A 25544-nucleotide genomic window follows, 5' to 3' on the forward strand; every position below is an offset into this window, starting at 1 on the left:
TCCGGGTTGCCCGCTGCCATGCCATGACGTCGCATCTGGCGTCTGTGCGTGACGCGATCGGATGCTGCGACCGCTAACCGACGCGAACACTTTTTAATGACCGCATTAAATGTCCCTTTATTTAAAATGTAAATGTTTACTTATTTTTTAAATGTGATTTTTACAGGTTTAACCCTTCATTTAAGACATTTTAAATAAACCGTAATAAATAAAAAAATAAGCTAGCTTGTAGCCTGTGTGGGACATCAGTGGCTCTCGGGCCATGTGCGACGTGTTCGCTCCACCGGCTTCGTTAAAGGTGGCGATAAAAAATGTTCACGTCTTCAAATACTCCGCATCAGGGCACTTCCGCTCTACCGGGATTTTGAGTTGACCACGCCAATCTGTAAGTGTTGTCCTGTTAGCTGCCTGCCCCAGAGGAGATAATACTTAGCGGGGGCCAACAGTTGTGAAAGTGAAACAGCAGCAGGCCGTGAAGCAGAGGGTAAAAAGGTCCACACCGAGGCTTCAGGAGACCGGGTTCAGCTTCTCACTGAGCTACGATCATCCACATGCACGTGTTTTTATTTTAGTTTCGCTCGCTGCGACAAGGAGTGCTGCTGTTCTGGGGAGGAAGCAGAGCAGGTTCTAGTGGTTTCTACTGTGACCTTCACTAAGGAGGTCACATTTGGAGCGTTGCTGCTGCTGCTGCTCCCCAGGTTATTTATGTTGAACTTAACAGACTCGATCAACTCCCTGTAGAAAACAAAACAACAAGAACAACAACAACAAAACATGTATTTTAACATAAAACCATTACAGCATTGAATGAAGGACACATTATGCTGTTTATATTTATCCACATCCACTTAATGACGCATTACAATAGTCCTGCCATTTTTTGTCAGTTGATGGGCCTAGTTTTAGCGGACTATATCAAGTAGAAATAAAACCGTATCATTTAAAAATTAGATCTGCATTATGATTTTAGGATGGCTGTGACTCTAATAGGGCACAAAGCCTTCACTTCTGAGTATTGTAGGAAAGAAGAAAAGGTAATTTTAGTCATTTAAAAATGGGAAATACTGTAAAGTTTAAACATATTTCACCTCAAATAAAGTACAAAAGAAATATTTTGTTTAAAAATTGGAATTACTAATGACGTCTCTGCAGTTTTCACTAGTTTGGACTTCCTTGTGTTGCCATATGTTTGACCTTACACAATACCAATGCCACAATTTACAAACTGATGAGAAATGCAGGAATTTTTGGTGTCTTTGGTAAAAATTCACAAGTTTTCCTACTAAGTAGCAGCCCTGCAGCTGTCATCAGATAAAAAAATGAATCCTAATGATTGAGTCTTTTTGGGGGGGTTAAATCCACATCTGTGGCAGCCTCCAGCTGCCTGCCTGCAGCCACGTCGTTCCTTTTGCAGCGAGCTGGAAAAAATTCATGAGATATTTCCTGACCTCGAAATGAAGACTCACATGGACAGGGTGGCGTCACCACACAGATGTACGATATTGGTTTTTGCTTTGCTAATGCACATGTTGCACTCCCAAGACACTCTTCACATAATCCCTCAGGGTCAGCAGGTTTCCTGTCTGAAATAATGAAGCTTAATGAAAGCAACACAACATGCAGTTATTGCTCTAGCTTGTAGTCTTTGTTTCTCAGTGCTTTAGATAAGAGTAGGTACAGCTACTGCAGGAAACCCATCAGGGAACCCGTATCTAACACAGGCTGATGTGTTTCCTGGAGTAGCTGGTCAAACCAAGCTGTCATCACATGAAGAGTGGCTGAGATGTGGATATTTTTAGACTTGATGTCAGTATGTGATGGAGACTATCTCAGTATTTTCTATGAAATCAAGTGTGATATGTTTATTAAAACAGTGTGATTAATAAATAAAGCAAAAAAATATAATTATTTGGTAGTGATAAGGTTTTACAGTATATCACAGCATTACTGCATGACTGAGACATTGCAGATGAAATCATCATTATATACAGTCATTAAATATTTGGCACGGGTGCGTTCACACCGAAGGTGAAGCAGGATTTCTCCTTCTGTTATTTGCATGAGTACAGCAGGGTTGCATACCCACGAATATTCAGCCAGTGAGGTAAGGAGGAAAAGCTAAGTCAGGCTGCAGTTGCACATCTTAAAAAGTCCTGTAATCGCACACTTTTCTCTGAAACCTCTTTTATTCCTGTCAATAGAAAACTGAAATTGAACCAGTCTGCTCCACCAGTCCTCCGGCTGCATCCGTAAGCCCCGCCCTCAGTGAAATGAAGCCACGAAATGAAGCAAAACAAGTCAAACTGTCTTAAAGTAGATGGCCAGCAGCTGCCTGATCTGAGCCTGTAGCTGCAGAAGCTTCACGTGATGGCAGCATCCATGTAAAACAATGGGTTAAATATTAATTGCATTTACCGGAGGTCTGGTTAGGTGTTACTCTGATTTTTGATGTTGGCAGATATATGAGCACTATGGTGTGTCTACTCTTGTGTGACTGGGTGTCCAGAGGGCAGCCGTCATTGCTAAAGCACTCCTGATGAAGCAGAGCACAGAAAGAAGACTACTCTTCAGCTCTTGTTTCCAGGAAGCTCTTGCATGCACTGGTGAGCAGTCATCCAATTGCAGATGGACTGAGCCATCTGTCCGTGAGGATTTTTACAGGGACAAATGCAGACAAACAAGGTGTTCAAGGCAGTATTCAGCCCTTACCCATCTACTGGTTAAACACCGTCTGGTGGATTTGCTCATTTAGTTCAGCTCATGTTTGCTGCTGACAACTGTAAGACTCGGGCACTTAAACCACTGGACTCTGTGAAATGGGGCTTGTTCATTCAGTCATCTGTGGACCAGTCCAAGGGTTTCAATAGGGCTTGACACTGCTGTCAGTTTTTCTGCTTAAGTTAGCTTTGAGTAAAGTAAAGATTCAGCCTTTATCTACTTCCTGCTGCTTTAAACTACAAGGTGAACCTGGAGTACTTGGAAAAGTGTATGAACAGAGACTTCAGGTGGCTGCTATCCAAACAAACCTGAGACTCCTGCATGTGCAGCCAGCACTGCAGTTCCTCTGATGTCCACTTGAGGCTCCAGCAGTAAATCAGTCCCCACAGACTCCCAATGTTGAAGTGTTTACAGCAGAAGTCCTGATGCTCTCTGTGGAGGTTACTATGTACTATTTGACAGGTTTCTCTGTGGGAAGGATTTAGCTTTACTGCAGTTGTACACAAATACAAATACACACCACCAAATGACAATGGAAATCTGCACGAAACAAAGAGTTAAATATGGTACAATAGGGCTGCTCAATTAATCGAATTTTAATCACGATTACGATCTGGGCTTTCAACGATCATTAAAAATGACTGAGCCGATTATTAGCCCCTCCCTAATTTATCCGCGACACCTTAAAGGCCGGTCCGTGAAAATATTGTCGGGCATAAACCGGTCCGTGGCGCAAAAAAGGTTGGAGACCGCTGATTAAGAGGACCCGAGGGAAGCTCGGAAAGCTAAGCAGAAGTTATTTGGAGAGTGACTGCCGTTGGTTGAAAAGAGAGTTTAAAAAAAAAACTTCAGTGGTGTTGCACACTATTTTATATTATTTTTTTAAAGTCATTGTTAACCCTTTAAAGCCGGTCAGAGCAGCACGCTCCGTTTTGCGTAACTATTTTTAAATCCCTGTAGAACCTGAACCGTGTAAGCTAGCGCAATAATTTGTTTTGCATATGAAACCGGAGGAGTTGTACTTACATCTGATGCCATCAGCTTGTCCTCGGTCACGGTTTCGTTCCACATATAGCTTTGCAAAAATTGCATAAAAAGCGCTTGCAGGAACAAAAACATAATATTCCAGAAACACGCTTCGCCGTTCCTATCAGCTGTTCGTAACACTTCCCACAGTGAAATGATGCACATGCTGTTTTCTTTGCAAATTTGCATCATAGGATTGTTTTTTGTTTTTCCTGCAGTATATAAAAATTGCTGTATCTCCAAAATAAAACTATGAAGACACTCAAAATAAATTTCCTGTTGTTGTAAACTATTTTTTGCAACTTTATTGTATTTAAAGTTTTGAGGGATAAGCCTCTTAAATTTCTCCAAGTAGAAATATATGTAAACAAAACAAAAGTGATTTTCAATTTTTTTTGTAGTTTATTGCACTTTTTTGCAATTTATGTAATTACTATGGACTTAATGCATACATATTATTAAAATATGGGCTATAACAGTTGTATTGATGTTTAGCAACTTGAAATGCTCCCACAAATGGCACTACAGCATGTAAAAAAAAAAAAAAAAAAGCTCTGGTGGACTTGGTTCTATAGTAGGTCTTAAAGGGTTAAATAAATATCGTCAAATAATCGTGATCTCAATTTCAGTGAAAATAATCGTGATTATCATTTTTGCCATAATCGAGCAGCCCTATGGTACAACCAGAATTTTAAACTCATGATCTAAGATGACTTAAAACATCCAGAAGCAGGTTTAGGTAGAAGTAACTGCTTCCTCCTTTATTGATTAGCATTATTAGTGATATCAGCTCTTAAAGATAAAGTTGAGAGGCTTGTGTCAGTTATGTGAGCTTGATTGAAAGCATCCTTATGTTCAATAATTCAGTCTGGTATGGTAACCTGACTGGGGGAATTAAGAACAAACTGAACAGGATTGTTAGAGCTGCTGGAAAAATTACTGGTTGACAACAAATTTCATTGGTTAAGCTGCATCATCAGGCTGTTTTAAGGAAAGCCCAGCCTATTTTTGATGACCATGAACACCCTCTTCATTCTGAATTTGAATTAATCGCCTCAGGATAATGGTTCAGGACACTTTTAGCTAGTAAAAAGGTGTATAAGGGATCATTTATGCCAATAGCGATAATTAGATGCTGTGATGTATATTGAACACTAATGTTGAAACTCGAGAAACCAATGAGCGGCGTAACAGTGGCTAGATCCATGTCGATGTCCAGTCTGTGGTCACATCCTGTTTAAACCTCTTCTGTGATGGATGCTCTGGTAGATGACTTGAGAATCCCAAGTGGAGATTTATTAGTTTTGATAAATGAATGAATTCAAAAGTTAAATGGGCCTCATCATGACTAATGAACCCACACTGATGTGTGGAGTTTAATTACATGAAGCCGCCCTCGTGTTTTCTGCCGGCTCTGCACAAAATGCCGCCATGTGGCTGCTGCAAGTTTCAGAGCAGAAAGATCTCAGTGCAAACCCCTCCTCCACAGAGTCTGAATGACTGCTCAGCAGCGTGAAATACATCAGAGGGCAGGTTGTGCTTAAGAGTGTCTCAGATTAGCACATGTGAGAGTGGAGACTTTATCTTAGATGCATATCGCATGCAAGTTTCCTTTCGACTGTGTGCTGTTCTTATTGTTGCTGTGCGTGCAGAGGCAGATGTCGGGTCAATAAATCTCTTGAATCATGCATGCCCGACTGACGGCATTTCAGTCGATCTGGGTGTGTTTGCACACGTTTGGCTGTCGTTACCTCGGCTGAATGTGGAGTGTTTACTCTGTGAAGAACAGGAAGAGATGAGAGGAAGGCAGGGAGGAGCGCAGGGTGAATCCTGGGATTTTAAATGGTGATGTGGCTGTTGGCAGAGCTAAATCTAGTCTGTGCAGTGCAAAGTTTTGGTGGCTCATTTATTTATTTCCAGGTTAAATTTGTTGGTGTCTTGAAAAAAATCCAGATGTTTGAATGCTTCTCTGTGCCGAGCTAACTTTTCTCCTCTGCTGCGGTGTCATCCCGGCGTGTGAACGAGCCACAGTGTTGGTTTTATTAATCCAAGAGCCTCCGAGGGCTGGACGGGACCAAAGACGGGAGAATTTCTGGAATTTAGGTCTGATCCAGACACAACCACCAAACCTGTGTGCAGCGGTCACGTAGTTTGGGGGTTTATGTAATTATAGATGCTTCTATTGCAACATTATTTAAGTGGAGACAGTGTACACTGTTTAATGCATTAGCTCAATTCAGTGAATAAGGAAAAAGTATAAATGTGCATGGACTTAACCGTTGCACCAGAATATGGCAGCACATACACACAAGGACACACTCACCAGACAGTTTATTAGATGCACCTTGTTAAAACTGAATTTGCCCACTTTTGCCCTCAGATATAATTTCACAAGATCACAGCACAAATTCAACAAGTTGCTGGAAACATTGCTCAGGAATTTTGCTGAGCAATGTTGCTGCATATTCATGATGTCAGTCTGCCATTCCATCACATCCCAAATATGCTCTATTGGATTGAGCTGTACCAAATATTCCTCTAAAGCTCATCTTCTCTTCCTTCCAAAACCATTTAAGATAAGATAAGAAGAACTTAATTTATCCCGAGGGAAATTCTTTTGTCATACACATGCACAATGCAGCAAGAGAGACAGGAAGAGAGTAATAAGATATACAATATGTACAATAGAATACAAGTATACAGTAATATGCATTAGGATAGTGCAAAATATAATATCGAATAACTGTAGCAAGTAAAAGTATAACTATATCCTGAAAAATAAATAGCTTAGCTATCAGTGCAGGTGATTGTAAAAGTGACATAGTTTTGTGCAAATGGATACAAGAGTAGCAGCATATGATGGGGAGATGAAACAAACATTCAATGAAAAAACTGTTGGGTGATATTGCACGGTCTGAATGGGAACAGAATAGCTTGTTATTAATCTTCAGGAAAATCACCTACAGAGTGAGGAAGAGTTGTATAATTTTATTGCCTCCGGTACAAAGGATTTTCTGTGGCCGTCAGTTCTGCATTTCAGGGCAATGAGTCTTTTGCTGCGTGTGCTCCGATGATCCATCATGGAGGCGTGCATGGGGTGGGAGGGGTTGTCCATGATACAAAGAAGCCTTTTTAGCATTCTCCTCTCGGACACCTCCTCTAGGTTCTCCAGTCTGACACCCAGGACAGAACCAGCCTTTTTAATCAGTTTGTTCAGCCTGTTGGCATCGGCTGTCTTCACCCCACTGCCCCAGCACAGCTGCAAAGAACACAACACTCTCTACCACAGAGTGATAGAACATTGTCAGCATTTTCCTACAAACATTAAAGGACCCGCCAAAATAGGAAAGTAATTTTCAACTGTAGAGAGCATGTTAGACAGGCTGCCATCCGAGACGGCGCCGGAAGTATCAATTTAAACTTTGTCTCCGATACAAACAGTCATATTGTTTATAGTACATCTGTCATCTCATCTCCTCATGAATCATCATCATTGCTGTTTCATTTACATCTATAAAAGGATAGACTCAGTAATGTGGCGTTTTATAAAGAGTAAAGCCGTTTTTCGGATTTACTGTATAAACAAACACACACACCTTTTGTCACTAACGCTTGGCCTGCTTATTTCTATTAGATCCGTCACTAATGTGTAAATGGCTGTATCAACAGCCAAAGATAAGCTCTGTGTTTACACTGGCTTGAAAAGTGAGAATACGGTATAGTGTGGTTTGTGTTAAAGGGCGATTCTGCTGTGTGTCAACGACCCTGAGAGGCTGCAGTTACTTTATATCAGAGCTCGTGTGTAAAGTGCTTTTAGGTGACGATACTGCTTTGGGGACTTAATCATTGCCTCCTTTCTGTCTTTTCTTTCTATCCCAGGAGAAGAAACGCAGGGATTCTCCCGAGTTTGGAGGATTTGCTTTTCTACACAGTGGCCGAAGGTCAAGAGACGATTCCTGCTCACAAATTTCTCACAGTAAGTCCTTCAGATTCAGTTTGGTCACATACATTCAGAGTTATTATGGTGCACTGCAACTGGGTGTTAGGAGACATGTTACTTAATTGAAATAAATCAATTAAAACATAAAAACTAGAAACCTGCTGGTTGGCTGTAAACTTACATTTTTCACTCCCAGAATTCATGTGAATATTTCATCCAAACAGTTTTGACTTCTGTGTTAAAAATGTGAAAATATTCACCAAAACTTCTTTGTTTAATTAATTTTAGGCACTGAAAGCCACGGGGCTTCGTTCCGGAGATCCCCGACTGAAGGAGTGCATGGAAACACTGAAAGAAACTCTAAAGAAGACTTCAGATGGCGTTACACTGGACAGGCACCTTTTCAAGAAGTGAGGCTGCTCGTTATGGCGTTATTTATTTTTTATCTCCACCTTTTTCTTCATTTTTTCAAGGAAACTGCACTGACAGCAGCCTCAAAAAGAATTCAGCACATGTTGATGGTCGTGTGTTATTAATAAGCAAATTCAAGTATTTGAATTTCCTTATTATATGAGTACAAAAATATATTCATCAAGTGTGAAGTAGGCAGTTGATTGTGCAGAATTAGTTTAGCTTTTCATTCACAGGGCCTGCTCGATCAGTTATTTAACGCTATCAGTTACTCACTTTAAAGCATTCATTTTTCTTCTTTTTTTTAAAAAAAAAAAAAGGATTTCCTTAAAATTAACATATTTAGCAATATTTTGCTGCAGTGAGTGAAAGCCTTCATTTCATTGTAGCATGAGTGAAGATTACGTTTTCTCCGGCTTTCAGGAGGGGTGAAAGCACACCGCTGTAAATAAGGTGGTGCGCTTGATTTGTAACCCAAAGTGAACAGAATGTGAAATTGTGACTGTTTTCTTTGGTCTTTCTAATTGTCAGCCAGAAATTACTGAACATTTTCTTCATGCTTGCAAGCAGCATTAGAAAAACAAGGGAGTTTTTCATTCTCATTTTCGAGTGAGCTACTGTCACCGATGACATATTACCTACTTCAAAGTAGGAATATATTGAAAGAAGGCGCCAGGAGCAGCAATAACAGTGACACAGCACAAGTAAAATGTGAGCACAAAAGTAGCACAGGCAGTGTTTTCCCTGGAAATTTTAAGTAAAAGTAAAAAATAACTGCTTAACAATAACTGAAATAACTTAACCCTTTAACTCGTCAGGTGCTACACAACATTGTCACATAGTGAAAGTGAAAATATTTTCTATCAGGGACAGTTTATTTTGGGTTGAGCTTTTTCAAATTCAAATCAAATTCAAATTTTATCACGTACACAGTCATACACAGTACGATATGTAGTGAAATGCTTGGACAACTGCTCGTGACCTAAAGAAAACAAAAAAAGGAAAGGCTATGAATAAGATAGGAAATAAATATGAAAAATTAAAAAGGGTAAATTTAACTAGGAAGGAATAAAATATAAATTAAGGTTAAAAATGAAATAACTGTACAACACAAATTAGAATGAAGGGTAAATTTAACTGGGAAAGAATAAGATAAAATATATAAATTAAAGTTGAAAATAAAATAACTGTACAACAAAATACACAATATAGAACTATATAAGAATGTATGAAGAAATATAAATAAATATATACACAATAACAGCAGCTGTACAAGTATTAACTGGAAATGAAGAATATAGTGACCAGTGTTGTGCAAAAACAATGTCCAGAATGTCCAGTGTGTGTGTAAGAACCATATGTGTGGGTCAGTACTGTGTGGTGGTGTGATTGAGAGACCGTATCGCCTGCAGGAAGAAGCTCCTCCTCAGTCTCTCTGTGTTGGTCTTCAGGGAGCGGAATCGCTTTCCTGACCTCAACAGAGAGAACAGTCTGTTGTTGGGATGGCTGAGGTCCTTCACGATCTTCCTGGCCTTGGTCCAGCACCGCCTGCTGTAGATTGAGTGCAGGTCAGGGAGCTCGGAGCGGATGGTGCGCTCAGCTGACCGCACAACCCTCTGTAGAGCTCGTCTGTCCTGCATGGTGCTGTTCCCGAACCAGGTTAAGATGTTTCCCGCCAGGATGCTCTCTATGGTGCACGAGTAAACGTTCCTGAGCACCTTGGAGGGCAGTTGGAAGTCTCTCAAGCGTCTGAGGTGGTAGAGACGCTGTCGGGCCTTTTTCACCACGGTGTTGATGTGACAGGACCATGACAGGTCCTGCGTGATGTGAACTCCGAGGTATTTGAAGCTGTCCACTCTCTCCACTGGGCACTCGTTGATGACGGGGGTCTGGTAGTTCCTCTCCTGCTTAGTGCTGAAGTCCACTATCAGCTCCTTTGTCTTACTGACGTTTAGAAGGAGGTTGTTCCTCTGGCACCAGTTCTCCAGATTCCTAATCTCCTTCAGGTAGGCCGTCTCGTTGTTATCAGAGATCAGGCCCACCACGACGGTGTCGTCAGCAAACTTGATGATGGTGGTGGAGCTGGTAGTGGCCACACAGTCATATGTGTACAAAGAGTACAGCAGGGGGCTCAGAACACACCCCTGGGGGGCTCCAGTGCTGAGAGTGGTGGAGGCTGAGACATGTCCGCCCATCCTTACTGCCTGTGGTCTGCCAGTTAGGAAGTTGGAGATCCACTGACACATAGATGAGCTGAGTCCCAGATGCTCCAGCTTGGTGGTGAGTGTGGAGGGAATTATGGTGTTAAATGCAGAGCTGTAGTCTATGAAGAGCATTTTAACATAATTCCCCCTTCTAGTGTCCAAGTGAGTGAGTGATGTGTGGAGGGGATGAGAGATGGCATCGTCTGTGGAACGATTTGGACGGTAAGCGAACTGTAGTGGGTCCAGTGTGTCTGGTAGTGAAGAAATGATGAAGTCTCTGACCAGGCGTTCAAAGCACTTCATCACTACTGAGGTGAGGGCTACAGGTACAGAGTTAGTATTTTTTTAAGTACTCATAGTATAAATATATACAGATATGTATTAATGTGCAAATTATGTCTTCCAACAAATTGATGTGTTTCATAAACTTACATTTAATCCATTAAAAATATAGGAATGGGTTTGTGGTTTGTGGAAGCCGCCATGTTCCTCCACTATATTTAAATTCAGTGGCTGGGAAGTATATCAAGGTGGAGGAGGAGAGAGGTCGTAGGCGTTCATGTGCTCGTATAGCTCTTTAATTTCTGCCTGCACTTTCAGACTCAAGATATGAAGCATCTTAACTATGTGTTGTTGGGGAAGGGGTCCCATTCGCCAAAGAAACAAAAGCACAAAGGAAACATAACACCGCCAGCATCTTAATAAAATGTTGTCCTCTTCCTCCTCACCTCAAACTCATCTCTTGAAGTCACGTCACTAACACACAAAACGTGCGATGTATGGAACAGCCCTCGTTTATAAGATTTGGGGGTTTGATTCAAACATAGTTGTCAGTTAAACTGATCCATCCCAGCTGGCGCTGCTGCTTAGCTTTGGTTACTTCCTTCATGGTTTTACAGTGTGTGAAATCTCTCATTCATCAGTGTGTGCGCTCATGTTGGATCAGGCTCCTTCCAGGACAAAATGAGCTGCTGATCAAACTGTTCTGATGAAGCTTCTTCATCAAACACGTCACAAAAGTTTGTCAGACTTCAGGGTTGCAAACTTTACCTCCAGTTGCATGCAGTTCCGATGTTTTAGCATGCTTTCTGTGATTTATTCATCAGGTGTGTCCAGAGCAACATTGTCCTGCTCACTCAGGCCTTCCGCAAGAAGTTCGTCATCCCAGACTTCCAGTCCTTCACCTCCCATATTGATGAGCTGTATGAGAATGCCAAAAATCTCACTGGAGGGCAGGTGTGTCCTTAGATCCATGGATTTTTCTTTCTCTCTGCATCATGGTTATAATTTAGCCATTACCATCAGTCTCTTCTCAGGTGCAGTCGAAAGTTTGGATCAGTCGAGCCTCGAAGGGAAAAATCTGCCCTCAGACGAGTTAAAGGGATCTTTGAGGCCGCTGTGAGCTAGCTGTCACTTTCGCAGAAGAGTGCAGGATTTTCACTGACAGCATATTTCTGTTTGCGTCATCTGTTTGGTGCTCGCTGTGAAAACTTTCAGGCATTCAAAACAAAGTCAGCAAAGTCATAAAAAGGAGAAATATCGGCTAATATCCCTAAATTAAACGGAAAACTAACAATCTAATAGAGGGCTGTTTACTCCAGCAGGGTTGTAGGAGGGAGGATGTTTGACCTGTTAAACTAAAACAATTTTTAAAAAAGCAGAGGCGAAATTAGTGGCTGTGTTTAGTCAGTTTGCAAACATCCATCTACCAGAAATACAGACTCAGCCCTGGTTATAGTGGTCTGTATTTATAAGGTGTCACATCAGATAAATGACCCGTTCCTTGTTCCTTTGAACAAAGAGGAAATAATCACTAACAAAACAAAGACTTAAATAAAATATCATCCTAAATTTAAACATCAGTATCAATTCACAATTTCAGTCGCTGCTTCCCTAGCTGTGTTTTCCTGTTTGTAAAAGTCTTCTCTGTAGAAAAATGGCAGCTTCTAAGCCAAACTGGTGCTCTGCTAGACCAGATGAAGACTTTCTTTTTATTTGATAAGAATCTGATCTGATGTTTCCAGCTCATGTTTTTATTCCTGGACTCTTCTAGAGTAGTTTTGCATGATTATTAGTTTAAAGCGATCCTTATATTGGGCCTCTGTGCTAACCTGAAACATTTAAGCCAAGAGTAGAAAGAACTATTTAAAACGGACTCTTTAGAGCTTTTAACTCACAGAAACTACAGGTGTTTGCCGTGTTTAATATGAAACTGTTTTTAAAGGGAGCCTTGTTAGTCTGAATAATAAGAGTGCAGGAAGTGAGCCACTGTCATGATGGTAGCTGAAGGTAAATTAGCATGTTGTCCTAATTTAACTTATTTTGAATGACCGAGGGTGGATTCTTCCTTCTGAGGTTTGTTATTGTGTATTACCAGCTCTGTGCTGTGTGCTGAAGCCTGAGCCTCGGCAGACGTCAGCAGTGTAAGGTGACCTGCCTCCTCTCTCACCTGCCTGCCCTCTCTTTCAGGTTGCAGACTACATTCCTCAGCTGGCCAAGTTCAGCCCCGACCTGTGGGCGGTCTCTCTGTGCACGGTGGACGGGCAGAGGTGAGACGCTGGTAGCACATTAATACTTAATGTTCGCTTAATGGTTCTCACACACTGTTGCTGTGTGAAATCGCCATGTTCAGCTATATGCTGGTTAAATAATAACACAATAATGTTCCAGGAGTGAAGTGAGGAACGCTAACAGGACAGTTTTTACGCATTGTTTTTTATTAAAACCTCAGGAAACCTGGTTAATGATTCTGAGATGGTGCTGTGTTTTACTCTGTCACCTTCATCTTATCTTAAGATTTTTTAAGACCTAAAGAAAGAAGAAGAAACAGAAGTTTCCACAGCAGATCGGTAAATTCTAACTGCTGTTTTTTGATTGGATTTACCTGTTGATATGCAGTCCTGCCCTTAATTGTGGTCACGAGCTGTACAAAGTGACTGAATGAATAAGGTCAAGGATGCAAATACCCGAAATCCTAACATCCTTACTGGAGTCATACTGGGTTAGAATTAGTTGTTAGAGTTGGTGGCACAACCCAAAGAATAGTGATGGTGTTACCTTTGATGTAGTTGCTTTGCAGACTAGGGGACTAGGCCTGTGATGGTGATTAAAACACCAGTAAGATGGAGTTAGACTGTTATCAGGTTGCAGTTAAGCAAAGTCAAGTTGGAGTTTCATGCAAACTGTTTTTGATAAAATTAACTTTAAATCAATGAAAATCGCAAATCTGTTGGTGTCTGCAAAATCAGAAATCAGAAATCCACATTATTTATTTACATTTAGATTCCAGCCAGAACCTCAAAGATCTGAAACGGAATTTCTTCCACAAATAGCGACAAAGCTGCTAAAGGACAGCAATTTAACTGCAGAATGACACCGAACGCTCTTACACAGGAATGTAATCAGAAAACAAGCAGCTGAGTCGAGTTCAGTTGCTTGTATATATGCTCATCTCCAAAGAGATGCTGACATGTTGAGCTCATCGCACAGACTGATTTAGATGAATTGCAACTTGTTGGTAATCTGCGTTTATAAAGTCAACAGCAGTTATCTGCAAGTCTTTACCAATCTGTGAGAGAATGGTTGCTAGGAGACAAGTTGCAGCCCACCAGGGCGACCTATGCAATCACCTTTATGCTCAAACACGGTCACCCAGAGGTTAACTCTGTTGGACAATTAATCTTCAATTGGCATAGCTCCCTGCAGCAGGTCATTGACAGCAGAAATAAATCATTACAGTCACCAGGCAACCGCAGAAAAAAAATTAAGGTGTTATATTACATTATACGTTATAGTACCTGTTTTAGCGCAGTAATCTTTGTGAAGGTCAGTGTTTATATTTCAGAGAAGCATTAGATTAACCAGTTTGTTTGTTTTTTAATTATTGTATGGCGGTCCTGGTTCAAGCTGGTTAAAACTGTTGATTCTATCCCACTTGTATTTCCCAGAAAAGACAAAACACGTGTAAAGAAATAACCATTTCTCAGTAACTATGTCAGGAGGCGTTCTGATCACCCTGTTCTCTGATTAGTGCTTGTAAACTTTCATAAAAGTTTGTTTAACAAACCTTGACAGTTGTAAAGATAACGGTTTTGTTTTTACACAGTGTTACTTCAGTTTATCGTGCCTTTCCTACAAATTGTGAAACACTCACTGTTTTCACGTGTCTGTTCTGGCTTCTTCTTGTCTCTAATCACTGAACCCGCAGCCTGCGGCCTGCTCTGATAACATCCTATCTTTATGTTTTTGTTGCAGACATACGGTGGGAGACACTAAGGTCCCCTTCTGCATGCAGTCTTGTGTGAAGCCTCTGAAGTATGCCGTCGCCGTGCACGACCACAGCACGGAGTACGTGCACAGTTTCATCGGGAAGGAGCCCAGCGGCCTCCGCTTCAACAAGCTCTTCCTGAATGAAGATGGTGAGTTGTCTTGGACTTTTTATTAAACCTTGTCCTCCAAGTAAAGCGATGAAGAGCTAGTGCAGGGTACAGGAAGTTGGTGGAAGACTTAAGTGGTAGATATGATGCGAGGGTCAGATGTTCTTAAATCACAATGAGTCAGAAATCCAGCGAAGCAGCCCCCTCGCCTGGCCACATGTCTTGGCACTCTACCTTTTTGTAGGGTTAAAAACATGCAGGCCTATGTTGACCCCCTGAATAGGTGTTTTTTTAACAAGTCTGTGTTAGCTGTTTTTTTTACATGCCCCAAAAAGCCAGCAAAAGGGGGCGTGTGTTGCTTTTGTGTGTAGGTGTGTGGAAAAACAGTTCAGCTTATTAAACCTCAGTCACATGGCTAATAAAGACTAAGGGCTTCTTTTATCAGGACGTGCGCTTGCATCTCACTGCGATGCTTGATGGGGGAGGCTATCACGGCCTGCCATCGCTGCTCAGCTAGCTGTAGCATTGGTTAGAACGAGTGTGAGAGCTGTGAGTAGTCAGATGCATTGTGGGAGAACACGTGGTTGGGTTGTTCAAAAATGGGCATTTTGAGAGGAAATGCCAGAATCCCCAGGCTGAGGCTCACACTGCAGACATGTCATGGTCACTTCCTGTGTTCTCCCGCCTTCTGCCAGGGCAGCCCTGCAAGGGGATAATGTTGTGTAAGCAGATCACATGACCACAAGGAAATTCAGGTGATGTAAGCGTTCAAGCTCTTTCAGAGATCTGAGGGAGGAAAGTGCTGGATTTATTTTTCACTATGTCCCTGTCCACGCCTCCACACACTCACACAACACTGTAAACACTGCACTCCTCTACAGTAGTAACAACAATAAGTTTTAAACTTGTCCATACATACAGATGGTTCTCACTGGGCTGTGTGATGTACACAGAGTCCTGACGGTTAGAGTTAGATCATCAGCAGCATACCACAGATACAGCAGCAAGTTGCAACACACTTTGTCAGCCCACCAGCACATTCCTGCATTTACAGCTACACAAACATCAACAAGCGGCCAGTTGCCATCAAACAGTCAGGTTGAAAGTTACACTTTAGATACAGTAGGCCGCACTTTTCTTTACACATTACAGCAAAAATCTGCCCTGTGGGTGGTTTTTAGTAGGCCTGGACTGTTTTTTTTCTTAACCTTTGTTAGTCCACTGTATGAACAACAAAAACTTGCTTATAAACACTTAACAGTAGCATTACATATATATACATATATACACAAAACCTACAGAAGTATAGTTCATTTCTTTCTCAGCTCCTTAGACTACATACATCTGTTTTTTTTGCAAGCTACATAGAGACTTGTTCGGTTTTATACTTCAAATCAGATATTGTGACTGTTTCAGCTGCTACAGCCTCCGCTGTGTTTCTCTGTATTATCTTGAGTCAGTGTTTACTGTGTATGCACTTGACCCTCGTGTTCTGATCTGTGTATATGCACAGCTCTCAGGCCGAATGTTTGCACTTTGATCCTTCGTAGCACGCTAACGGAGCTCTCGTTGTTTTGCAGATAAGCCGCACAACCCGATGGTGAATGCTGGCGCTATTGTTTGTACTTCACTCATAAAGGTAAAAGCAGTCACACTTCGTCCTCCTCCTCTGTGTGTTTGTGTTCGTTTACGTCCAGTCTGTGTGTCACTTCCTCTCAAACCTCAGAAAATTCCTTGTAATGTGGGCGTCACTGAGCTGCTTTATCAGTGAGGTAAAATGAGGGGTAATGTAAGGCTGTGGGTCTGGGGGTTAATTAACCTGCTTTTAATGATTTACCTGCCATTTCCTGACTTATTTAACTGATTCTTGTGAAACTCATGATTTTCTTTCCACTGTGTTCTCGTGTTTACGACTGACTCAGTTCGAGGTATTTGTAAGTTACTGCCCTTAGGCGTGTGTCCTGTTGTGGTGATTAAAAGTCTCGTTAATCCCTCCTGAAGGACACTTAGCTGCTCCAGCTCACACGCTTCAACCACACAGACTAAAAATAACCTGCACGGAGAGCAAGCACAGGTTAAAATGCACACCTTCAGATTTTATCTCAGCCTTAACGTAGATTCAGTAAGTTTTCTGATGAGAGATCAAACCAGCTGCAGCTCACAGTCTGACCCCCCAAACAAAGGAGATATTAAACCTGGCTTAAATGCCAGCTTTGTCATAGGCTTTTCCTCTGGCAGAGTTACATTTAAAAACACTTTAAAGCCTTTCAAGTAGATGTTTGACCCCCCTTTATTGTGTCATGACTCACTTTAACGATCGATTGCTGCAGCTTTTTCTGGAGGTGACCTATTTTTTTCTGTCCCCAGCACTTAGACTTTATCCTGTATGACTAATGAAGTGATTCATCCCAGCTGCATTGATATATTGCCAAAGCTTCAAGGTGTTACTTTTAGTTTTTGTTGGACTTGAGTGGAAGCAGTCCAGAGAAGGAAGCTCTTCAGAGTGATTTGGATCTTTTTGTATTTAAAGGTAGCTCAGGTCTGTGTGTTTTCAGTGACCACATGTTATTGTAACATTGTTCATTTGATCTTTTTTTTCTATTTGTGCTTCTTGTTCATTTTCACCCTGCAGATGAACCGTTTTTAAAGTGACTACACTTTGCCTCGTGATCTGTTAGCTTCACATTAGAGGGACGTTTATCACGCAGCTTTTGCGTCGCGATTGAAAAACAGCAGCTGAGCAAAGGGGAGTGCAGACTCTTAACACTCCTAATTTAAATCAAAGCAGAGGACAAAATTAGTTTAAACAGAGACAGCAGCAGGCTCATTTACAAAAATGCTTTTAGACTAAACGCTGTCTTCTCTCCGGTCCTTTGGTCCCGAACTGAAATAAGGCAGGACTCCACGTTTACGACAAAAATAGTAATCACGTTTATTTACTGAAATTTAAAAAAATGTCTTTTTACAGGGGTATGAATTTTAAATTTAAGTCAAATGAAAACAAATAAACGCAGGGACAAAAGAGGCGGAGAAGGTGAAGTGACACACGGTCATCACATTAGGGAGTTTAGGTGAGTATCTGGGAGACCTGCATGGTAGACGAGCAGAAAGCAAAGAAGAACCGATGGAAAAACCACAGACTTTTTGAACTTTTGAAACAATAAACTTTGCACTGTATTGTAAAATCGTGATTTTAATTCGATTTTGATTAATTGCACTGCAACCCAGAGGCAAAGGCAACTACAGGAAATGTTAATCCCTCTAAACCATTAATAATCTGACCTTTACTTTCTGTAGATGGATGACCAAACATTTGTTCCAACTCTGCTTTATTTGAATTTAATTGCATGACTTTGTGCTTTTAAAGAAAAGGTAGAAAAAGGGAAGAGCTTGGTTTATAACAAAATAAGAGCATCGCAGTAAAAATGAACGAAAAGAAGCTAAAATGAAAACTGAAACATTCGAGAGAGCAGATGCAAGAGTAACAGTCACAAAAATCAGTCATCAGATGGACGAACGCCTGCATGTCATTTTAAATGTTTGAATGATATAAAATAAATCTGCAGATAATCGACTGCTCTGTGTTTCAGTTCAATGACCCTGGTGTTATTGTTGTGTTTCACTCTCTGCTCTTATCAGCTTTGTTTTTAGCTGCAGGAGGAGGTAGAGCAGGAAACCCTGTGATAAAAGCAACCCACAGCTTTTAGCATCAAGAGCTGGATCGTTTTTCTCAGGACCAAAACAAACTGTTTGTTTTGCAGGCAGTTTATCATTCATGTGTCAGAGTCACTAAATGCTTCCTACTGAGCTGGAGTCTGGACATGTTTAGGTTAGCCAAAACACTCTTAAACCAGGGAAAAATAGGCTGCACTGATTCTCAATTAAATTTTGGCAATAAAAGCCTCCACACATTGTATTTTGACACCTCTGTTATGTTTAAACTGTAAAGCACGGACAGAGACACCCATCAGACCCATTAAACTGCTTCAAAAGTTTGAATTTGCACCAAAATCAGGACTAAATTTTTTTTTCTCACTACAGTTTATCCTTACTGTCATGTGACATTACAGCTTTACTAACACCATCAACCCAGTCATGCAAAGCTCTCACACGGGATTTCTTTGAGAAGTCAGAAAGTAATCAGGAATACAAGTAAATAACAATAATTTGGCATCTTAATAAAAAAAAATCTTCTTTACTATTTTCTCTTTTTTTTTTTCCCTTTCTTTTTTTTTAAAATAATAAGTTCAAAAATTTATGGATAACGATAATAATTATATTTTATCACTAAAATACAGTTTAGATTAAAGAGCTTTCACATACAGGTGGATTAACAATTACAGAAACATAAAGAATCATTTAGATAATTATAATACTGTTAATTGAGGGCAGCTGTGGGTTCCAGCTTACATTGGGTTTAAGCCACAAATTTATTTATTTTTTTAAAAGTAAAGTGCTGAATATTATGCATAAAAACTGTTTTAAAAAAAGATGAACTTAAACATTTGGAGTCAGAAGTTACCAGACTTGAACAGGAGCATAAACTGTATGGGTGCAGTGCACAGATAGCTGCTAACCGCTGAATAACATTCAAATAAAATCCTCTAATTTCACTCATCTAAACTGCACCATCCTTCCTGGATGGTCTGTTAGTACAATTAACTGCTCAGCCGCCATTTTTATTTGAATTAAAGAGACTCCAAGAGCACAAACACAGGCTGAGGTGAAGCCTGGGAGACGACTTGCTTATATCAGGCTCCGAACATTATTTCTGCTGTAAAGTTGATTTAACGCGGAAGTCTGCAGGGACTGGCTCGCTGCTTGAGTCGGCCTCAAGTGGACGTTAGTGGAACTGCAGATTTTAACGCTTCAACACCGGCTTGGTTGAACTTCTTGAATCATAAAACTTTTACTGAACATGTCTGGACTCCGGCTCTGCAGGCACGCTCGAGTTAACATTAACCTCACTAAAGTCTGAGCTGATCAGGTTCTGTGTTTTTGAACCACCATGTGATACAAAGAGGACTTCCTTAGACGCTCACAGCTGTCAGACAGGTTCAGTCACAGCTTTCTTACTAATTAATGATGCAGTTTGAAGTCCTCAGGCCTTAAACTCAAACTCAGAACATGTGTCTGTGTCCACATCGGCTCATCAGTGTCTCTTTTTTTTAAATGTGTTGCTTTTGATTTTGATTTTAACTGTAAAGCCGTTGGTGAGGTTGCACAGTTAGCCTTTAACCTTCGGTGGGGAAACCCGCCGTGAGGAGCTTGCCGTGGCAGTATGCCCCCAAACTGTTGTTACATGCTGCTTGAAGGCTACATGTTGTTGCTGTTTTTGTATGTTGCATATTTTGCAGACTTAGGAACTGTGGGAAATAATGACTGCAGCAGCAGGTCAAATGACGTTGGTAATTTTTTCTTCCTTTTCCATATCTATCTCCTCATTCTCTCCCACTTCCCCTGATCCTCTTCCTCTCCCTTCTCTCTATTTTTTTTATTCTCCTCCAATCAGCTCTGTAGAAACTTCATGTAGTGACTCTTTAACATCTCCATCAGTGCCACAGTTTTAAAACTCTACAAGTAAAGTTAAAACTGGTGCTACAGCACTTTAAATGTGCATGTGTGGCCATGTTCTTTTGTTTTGTTTTTCCTTTGCTGTGTTTTCTCTGCGGGACATCAGCGAGCTACAAGCTGTGACGAAGGCCAAACCTCCCTCCCTCTTCACCTCAAATATACACACACTCACACACCTGCACAGTGTTAACTTATAATACACACCTGCCTGCATACACCCACATCTTGCAGACTTACTGTAGAAACATGCACACAGTCAGGAATGTCATACATATTAAAAACAGGTTTGACTGTTTGGATTGGAATCAGTGAGATGTCATGAACACGTCTGCTAAGTCTCCCTTCAAACTTCCCTCTTTGTAATCTATCCGCAAACTGATCGCATTAATAGTTTGTTGAACTCTTGGCAAAGCTCGTGTGATTTTTACACTTTATTTGTAATCAGATCTGTTCATGCCTGCTAATTATGTAAATCTAGTTGGTCAGAATTATCATTTATCATTTTATAAAATCTTTTGTGATGTGCTTTATCCTCTGAGATTTCTCTCTATAAATGAACCGTGCTAACGACTCTTTATTTTGTTTTCTCCGCAGCAAAGTGTAAGCAACGCAGAGAAATTTGACTATGTGAGTATTGGTCAGAGCTCTGACCCACAAGTATTTAAAGTTCATTTATATTTTCTTTGTCAAGGTGTGATTCGTTCATCTAACAACGTCATAACCTGATGTTAAAATGTGAAATAAATCTTCTTGGACACTTTATTAGGTACACCTTTTCAAAGCACAACTCTCTAATCAGCCGGTCTGCTTCGAGCTGATGCATCAATATAGAACAGTAGCTCAAATAACACTTACAGTTACAACCAAAGTATGCAGAAGAGCATCTCTGAGCCTTGAACCAGCTTAACCAGCTCAGCTACTGCAGTGGAAAACCACACCGGGTATAACTTCTGTCAGCTAAGAACAGGAAACTGAGGGTACACTTCACACAGACTCACCAAAACTGGATATACCAGATTGGAAAAATGTTGCCAGGTCTGACGAGATAAGACTCTATTTCTGCTGTGGCAGTCAGACGATAGGGTCAGCTGTGGGATGTGGTAGAATGGGAGATTCACATTATGTATGTACAGCTGATAAATCTGCAGTAACTGTGTGATGCCATCAAGTCAACATGGACAAAAATCTCTTGTTGAATCTATGACATGATAAATAATGGCAGATCTGAAGGTGTACCTAATAAAATGACCAGTGGATGTATAAAAGCGACATTGCTCATTTGTTTCAGACTCCTCATTTTGAAGGGTCAACCTGAGCATTCGCTGCCACCAGTGTTGGTCAAGTTACTTGAAAAAAGTAATCAGTAACTAATTACTGATTACTTCCCCCAAAAAGTAATCTCGTTACTTTACTGATTACTTATCTTCAAAAGTAATTAATTACTTAGTTACTTAGTTACCTTTTAAAAACACAATTTACAACCTGAAGAGGTGATAAAGCGATAGATCTTTCAGCCCAATTCTACTTTTTCTCCATAATCCATCATACAAAATGTAATCAAATGGAAAAGTCTCTTTTTTTTAACTTGTTTTATCAGTTTTAATCTTTTAACTTTATGCATCAAGCAAAAATTTAATTATATGCAAAATTCTCTGACTTGAATAAATTAGTTTAACATTTAAACCTATTTTCTACACATTCCAGCACATAAAATAAAATATTTTTTGTGTTTACACTCAGTCTTTCAAATAGATGCAAGTAAAAAACAGCAGAAAATAAATAAAGTCAAAGACTCAGCGGTCCTGTTGCTCTACTTTCACCTGTAAAGCAGGACTGCGGTAGGCGGAGGTTTACCCTGGTGCAGGTGTGCTGCGGTCAGTTGAAGAATCCGCGAGTGTCTCTGTAAATTTCCCATTACGTCGTTGCGCACTCGGTGCTTGCTTGGAAGTTTAGGGTTTTTTTCGCTGTAAAAAGAAGTTTTCTTCCCACGCACAACGGACGCTAATGTTTTTGTCACTTTTTACGGAATCAAACTCAAAGTAAGGTCAGTACTTCCACGCTTTAAACGCTGCACGCTCATACTCTCTCCCACAATCGATATGTGATCCATTGTTGATCTGCACACAGCTGTTGTCACCAACGGCACACTCGCTTACGTCACTGTCGTGAGACATTCTCGCAAAAAAACTCACGGTTTTAGTAACGCAGCGTTCCTACGGGAAAGTAACGGTAATCTAATTACCGATTTTGCAATAGTAATCCCTTACTTTACTCGTTACTTGAAAAAAGTAACGCGTTACTGCCCATCTCTGGCTGCCACTGTGTTGGTTTTTCTTGTAGCCATTATTTGAGAGGCTGGTGAGCACCCTCAGCACCCCTCCTCCTCATAAATGTTTTTATTGGTGCAGTCAATGCTCTCGTGTAGGAAAGAGTCAGTACTCGTGAAATCAAACATTGAATTTTCTCTTGAGGTTTAATTATCTGCACCTCTGTGTGTGTTGAATAGGTTTAGAGGGACTCTTGATGTTTTATATGTGCTGTTTAGCTGGCAGCTCTTATCATTTGTAGTGTTTGACCTCCATACATGAACCTCTGGATCATTTTTTCATCTCTACTCTCCTCCTGCTTTCCCTCCAGGTCATGAACTTTCTGAAAAAGATGGCGGGAAACGAGTATGTGGGTTTCAGCAACGCCACGTAAGTCCTCCCTCCACATCGCCTCCTTAAAATCACCCAAGTTTACTTATCCTTGCCCTGCAAACCCCCGAACCGAGCTGACCTAAACACCACCGTAATAACCTTCACAGGCTCATTACAGGAAGCATAAACTGTGAAAAACACCTTAATTAACTGGGATCAAATTAACAAGCACACAGGCCATGTTTTAAATGGCTTATGTTCACGAGAAGTCAGATATAAGCAGGACTGTCTTATAATACCTGCTCAGAACAACAACAATAATAATTAATCGTGTAAAAAAAAAAACCTTTTCTTTATACAAAAAGGCTGAAAATTGTTTACAGAAACATCATTTTGGTCCTCAGTGACCCACATCTGTTGTGTGCTGAGGACTTCCACAGGTGCTGATGAGGTTTTAAAGGTTTGCATGATTTATGACGGCTCGTGTTGCAGTGTCATCACATGATTGCGTGAGCTGTGGTTATGTTGTACACATGAAGGCCGAGGTCTGTGAATACCAGCACAGCACTGAAATAACACACACACGCTACCTTCATCTGTAATGGGAGTGCTCTTCTTTGTGTGACAGATTCCAGTCTGAGCGTGAGTCAGGAGACAGGAACTTCGCCATCGGCTACTACCTGAAAGAAAAAAAGGTTTGTCTTTGTGATTCTCCTCTCTGAAAACCTGGAGAGAATTTAGAGTTTAAACTATTCGGGCCTCACGTTTCTGCTTATTTTGCCACTGAAGCTTGAAAGTTTACAGCCAGCAGCTCAGCATGTAATGCTTCTCGCCCCTTAACTACGTTCATGCATAAATGAGAAAAATCTGCATATTTTTGATTCAGCTGATTGTAACCCTCCTGATTTGCCTTTTGGTAGGAGTCAGCTAAGACCCCTGAGACTTTTTTTAAACGTATGAATGGAAAAACTGCAGCATCAGTTTAGAACAGAAAAAACCTGGTGGTGTTGTTCTTATCTAGGACACAGCAGCCTGGTTTTTGCCGGGATCACAGATCAGTAACATAAATACAATCAAACAAGGTGAGCCATGTTCTGGCCGAGCTCCTCGTTTGATTAGCGCGAGTGCTGCAAGTTCAGCTGGACTTTCCCAGAAATAAACTCATCTGCAGATGCAAGACAGCAAGAAAGACGTCAGTCAGTCACCGTGTGTCCAAGTCCATGTGTTTCTGAGGAAAGAACAAGATGAAAAGAGTTTTGGGATTTTTTTTTTTCCTGTGAAGAAAACAACAGTTATTCTTTGAAACAGTAAACCTTTGATCAGGTGGTCTGGTGTAAAACAAGTCTTTAATGGGGCTGACGGCACTCGTAAGCTGTGACGGATCAAAGATGATGGAGAGATGATGGATGCATATTAGAGGAAGTGGAGACTGTGAAACACATATTTAAAGGGTTTCAGCCCTTTGGCTCTTGTACCTGATGCTTTCAAGTCTCTTCAGCATGAGAGCATGGTTATTAAATGTTTTTTTTTCTCCTCTCTGCAGTGTTTCCCAGAGGGGACAGACATGACCTCTGTACTGGACTTGTACTTTCAAGTGAGTGTAACTTTAGCCTCTTCCAGTATTTATACATTTTTAATGAGAGGATATCATTAGGTTGTTTTCCTGCTTCATTGCTGAGCTGCTTCCTGCTATTGATTTTTATCCTCAACAGTAAAGCTTCCTGACCAGTTGTTTCCACCACTTCTTTCAGCTTCTTTCTGTGTGATACATACATAGCTTCCAGACCACGAACAGATGGTTTTACCTCTATATGCTGTTCCAGTATCTCCCAAACCAATCAGATGGATTTATTTCCATCATTTCCACCCTTTACTTTCACTTTTCTGTCACCTCGCTTTGTAAATCAAGCTGCAGTAACAGAGTTATTGTCTCTGCCTCTCCAGCTCTGCTCCATTGAGGTGACATGTGAGAGTGCCAGTGTCATGGCGGCCACCCTGGCCAACGGGGGTATCTGCCCAATCACGGGCGAGCGTGTGCTGAACCCAGAGGCGGTGAGGAACACGCTGAGTCTGATGCACTCCTGTGGCATGTACGACTTCTCAGGGCAGTTTGCTTTCCATGTGAGTGAAACACAACACGGGTTACTGGTGTTTTGATTTATTAACTGTTTGTATTTTCAGAATTTTTAATTAGACTTGGAACGATGATTGTTAAAACTGCAGGAATATGCAATTTATTAAACAGCAGTGCCTAAAAATAGTTCAGAGTGCTTCAACAAGCAGACAGTAGCACTACAGGTGATTTAAAAAAAATATAACAGTGAACAAAAACCTTAAATAAAGCACTGCAGATATTAAACAAAATAAGAGATGATGTCGAGGAGACAAGGCTTCATCAGGTGCAATGATCATCTAAACTGAGAGCAAACAGGGAAAAAAGTTTGAGTGTTTGTCCTTAAAAATGGACATAAGTGTTCTGGAGACATACTCAAGATGTGGATCCAAAATAAATAGTTTATAGCTGATGATATTAAACTAAAAAAACAAATTCATGAAGCTCAGGTGAAGTTTTTTCACACTTGTTTTCTTACGGAGTTTAGCATATTGTGGAGCTAACGTTCTTTTTTGAAGCATGGGTTGTTGTTTTCGGACAGTT

General features: G+C 40.8%; 1 protein-coding gene across 4 annotated transcripts in view; it reads left to right on the forward strand.

Annotated features, from left to right (window-relative positions):
• glsb (glutaminase b) overlaps positions 1-25544 on the forward strand; it is a 41335-nt gene that overhangs the window by 345 nt on the left and 15446 nt on the right. For 3 of the 4 annotated variants that reach the window (XM_026145982.2, XM_080290488.1, XM_026145983.2), the window contains exons 2-12: positions 7624-7720; positions 7973-8094; positions 11406-11535; positions 12769-12848; positions 14554-14717; positions 16256-16314; positions 20844-20876; positions 22887-22945; positions 23517-23583; positions 24432-24482; positions 24833-25009. In XM_026145982.2, the coding sequence (XP_026001767.1) occupies positions 7624-7720; positions 7973-8094; positions 11406-11535; positions 12769-12848; positions 14554-14717; positions 16256-16314; positions 20844-20876; positions 22887-22945; positions 23517-23583; positions 24432-24482; positions 24833-25009 (1039 nt within the window). The remainder of the gene's footprint in view (positions 1-7623; positions 7721-7972; positions 8095-11405; positions 11536-12768; positions 12849-14553; positions 14718-16255; positions 16315-20843; positions 20877-22886; positions 22946-23516; positions 23584-24431; positions 24483-24832; positions 25010-25544) is intronic. The other variant, XM_026145984.2, reaches the window with a different exon arrangement.

The sequence above is a fragment of the Astatotilapia calliptera genome, chromosome 16 (assembly GCF_964374335.1).
Source record: "Astatotilapia calliptera chromosome 16, fAstCal68.1, whole genome shotgun sequence".
Classification (NCBI taxonomy): domain Eukaryota; kingdom Metazoa; phylum Chordata; class Actinopteri; order Cichliformes; family Cichlidae; genus Astatotilapia; species Astatotilapia calliptera.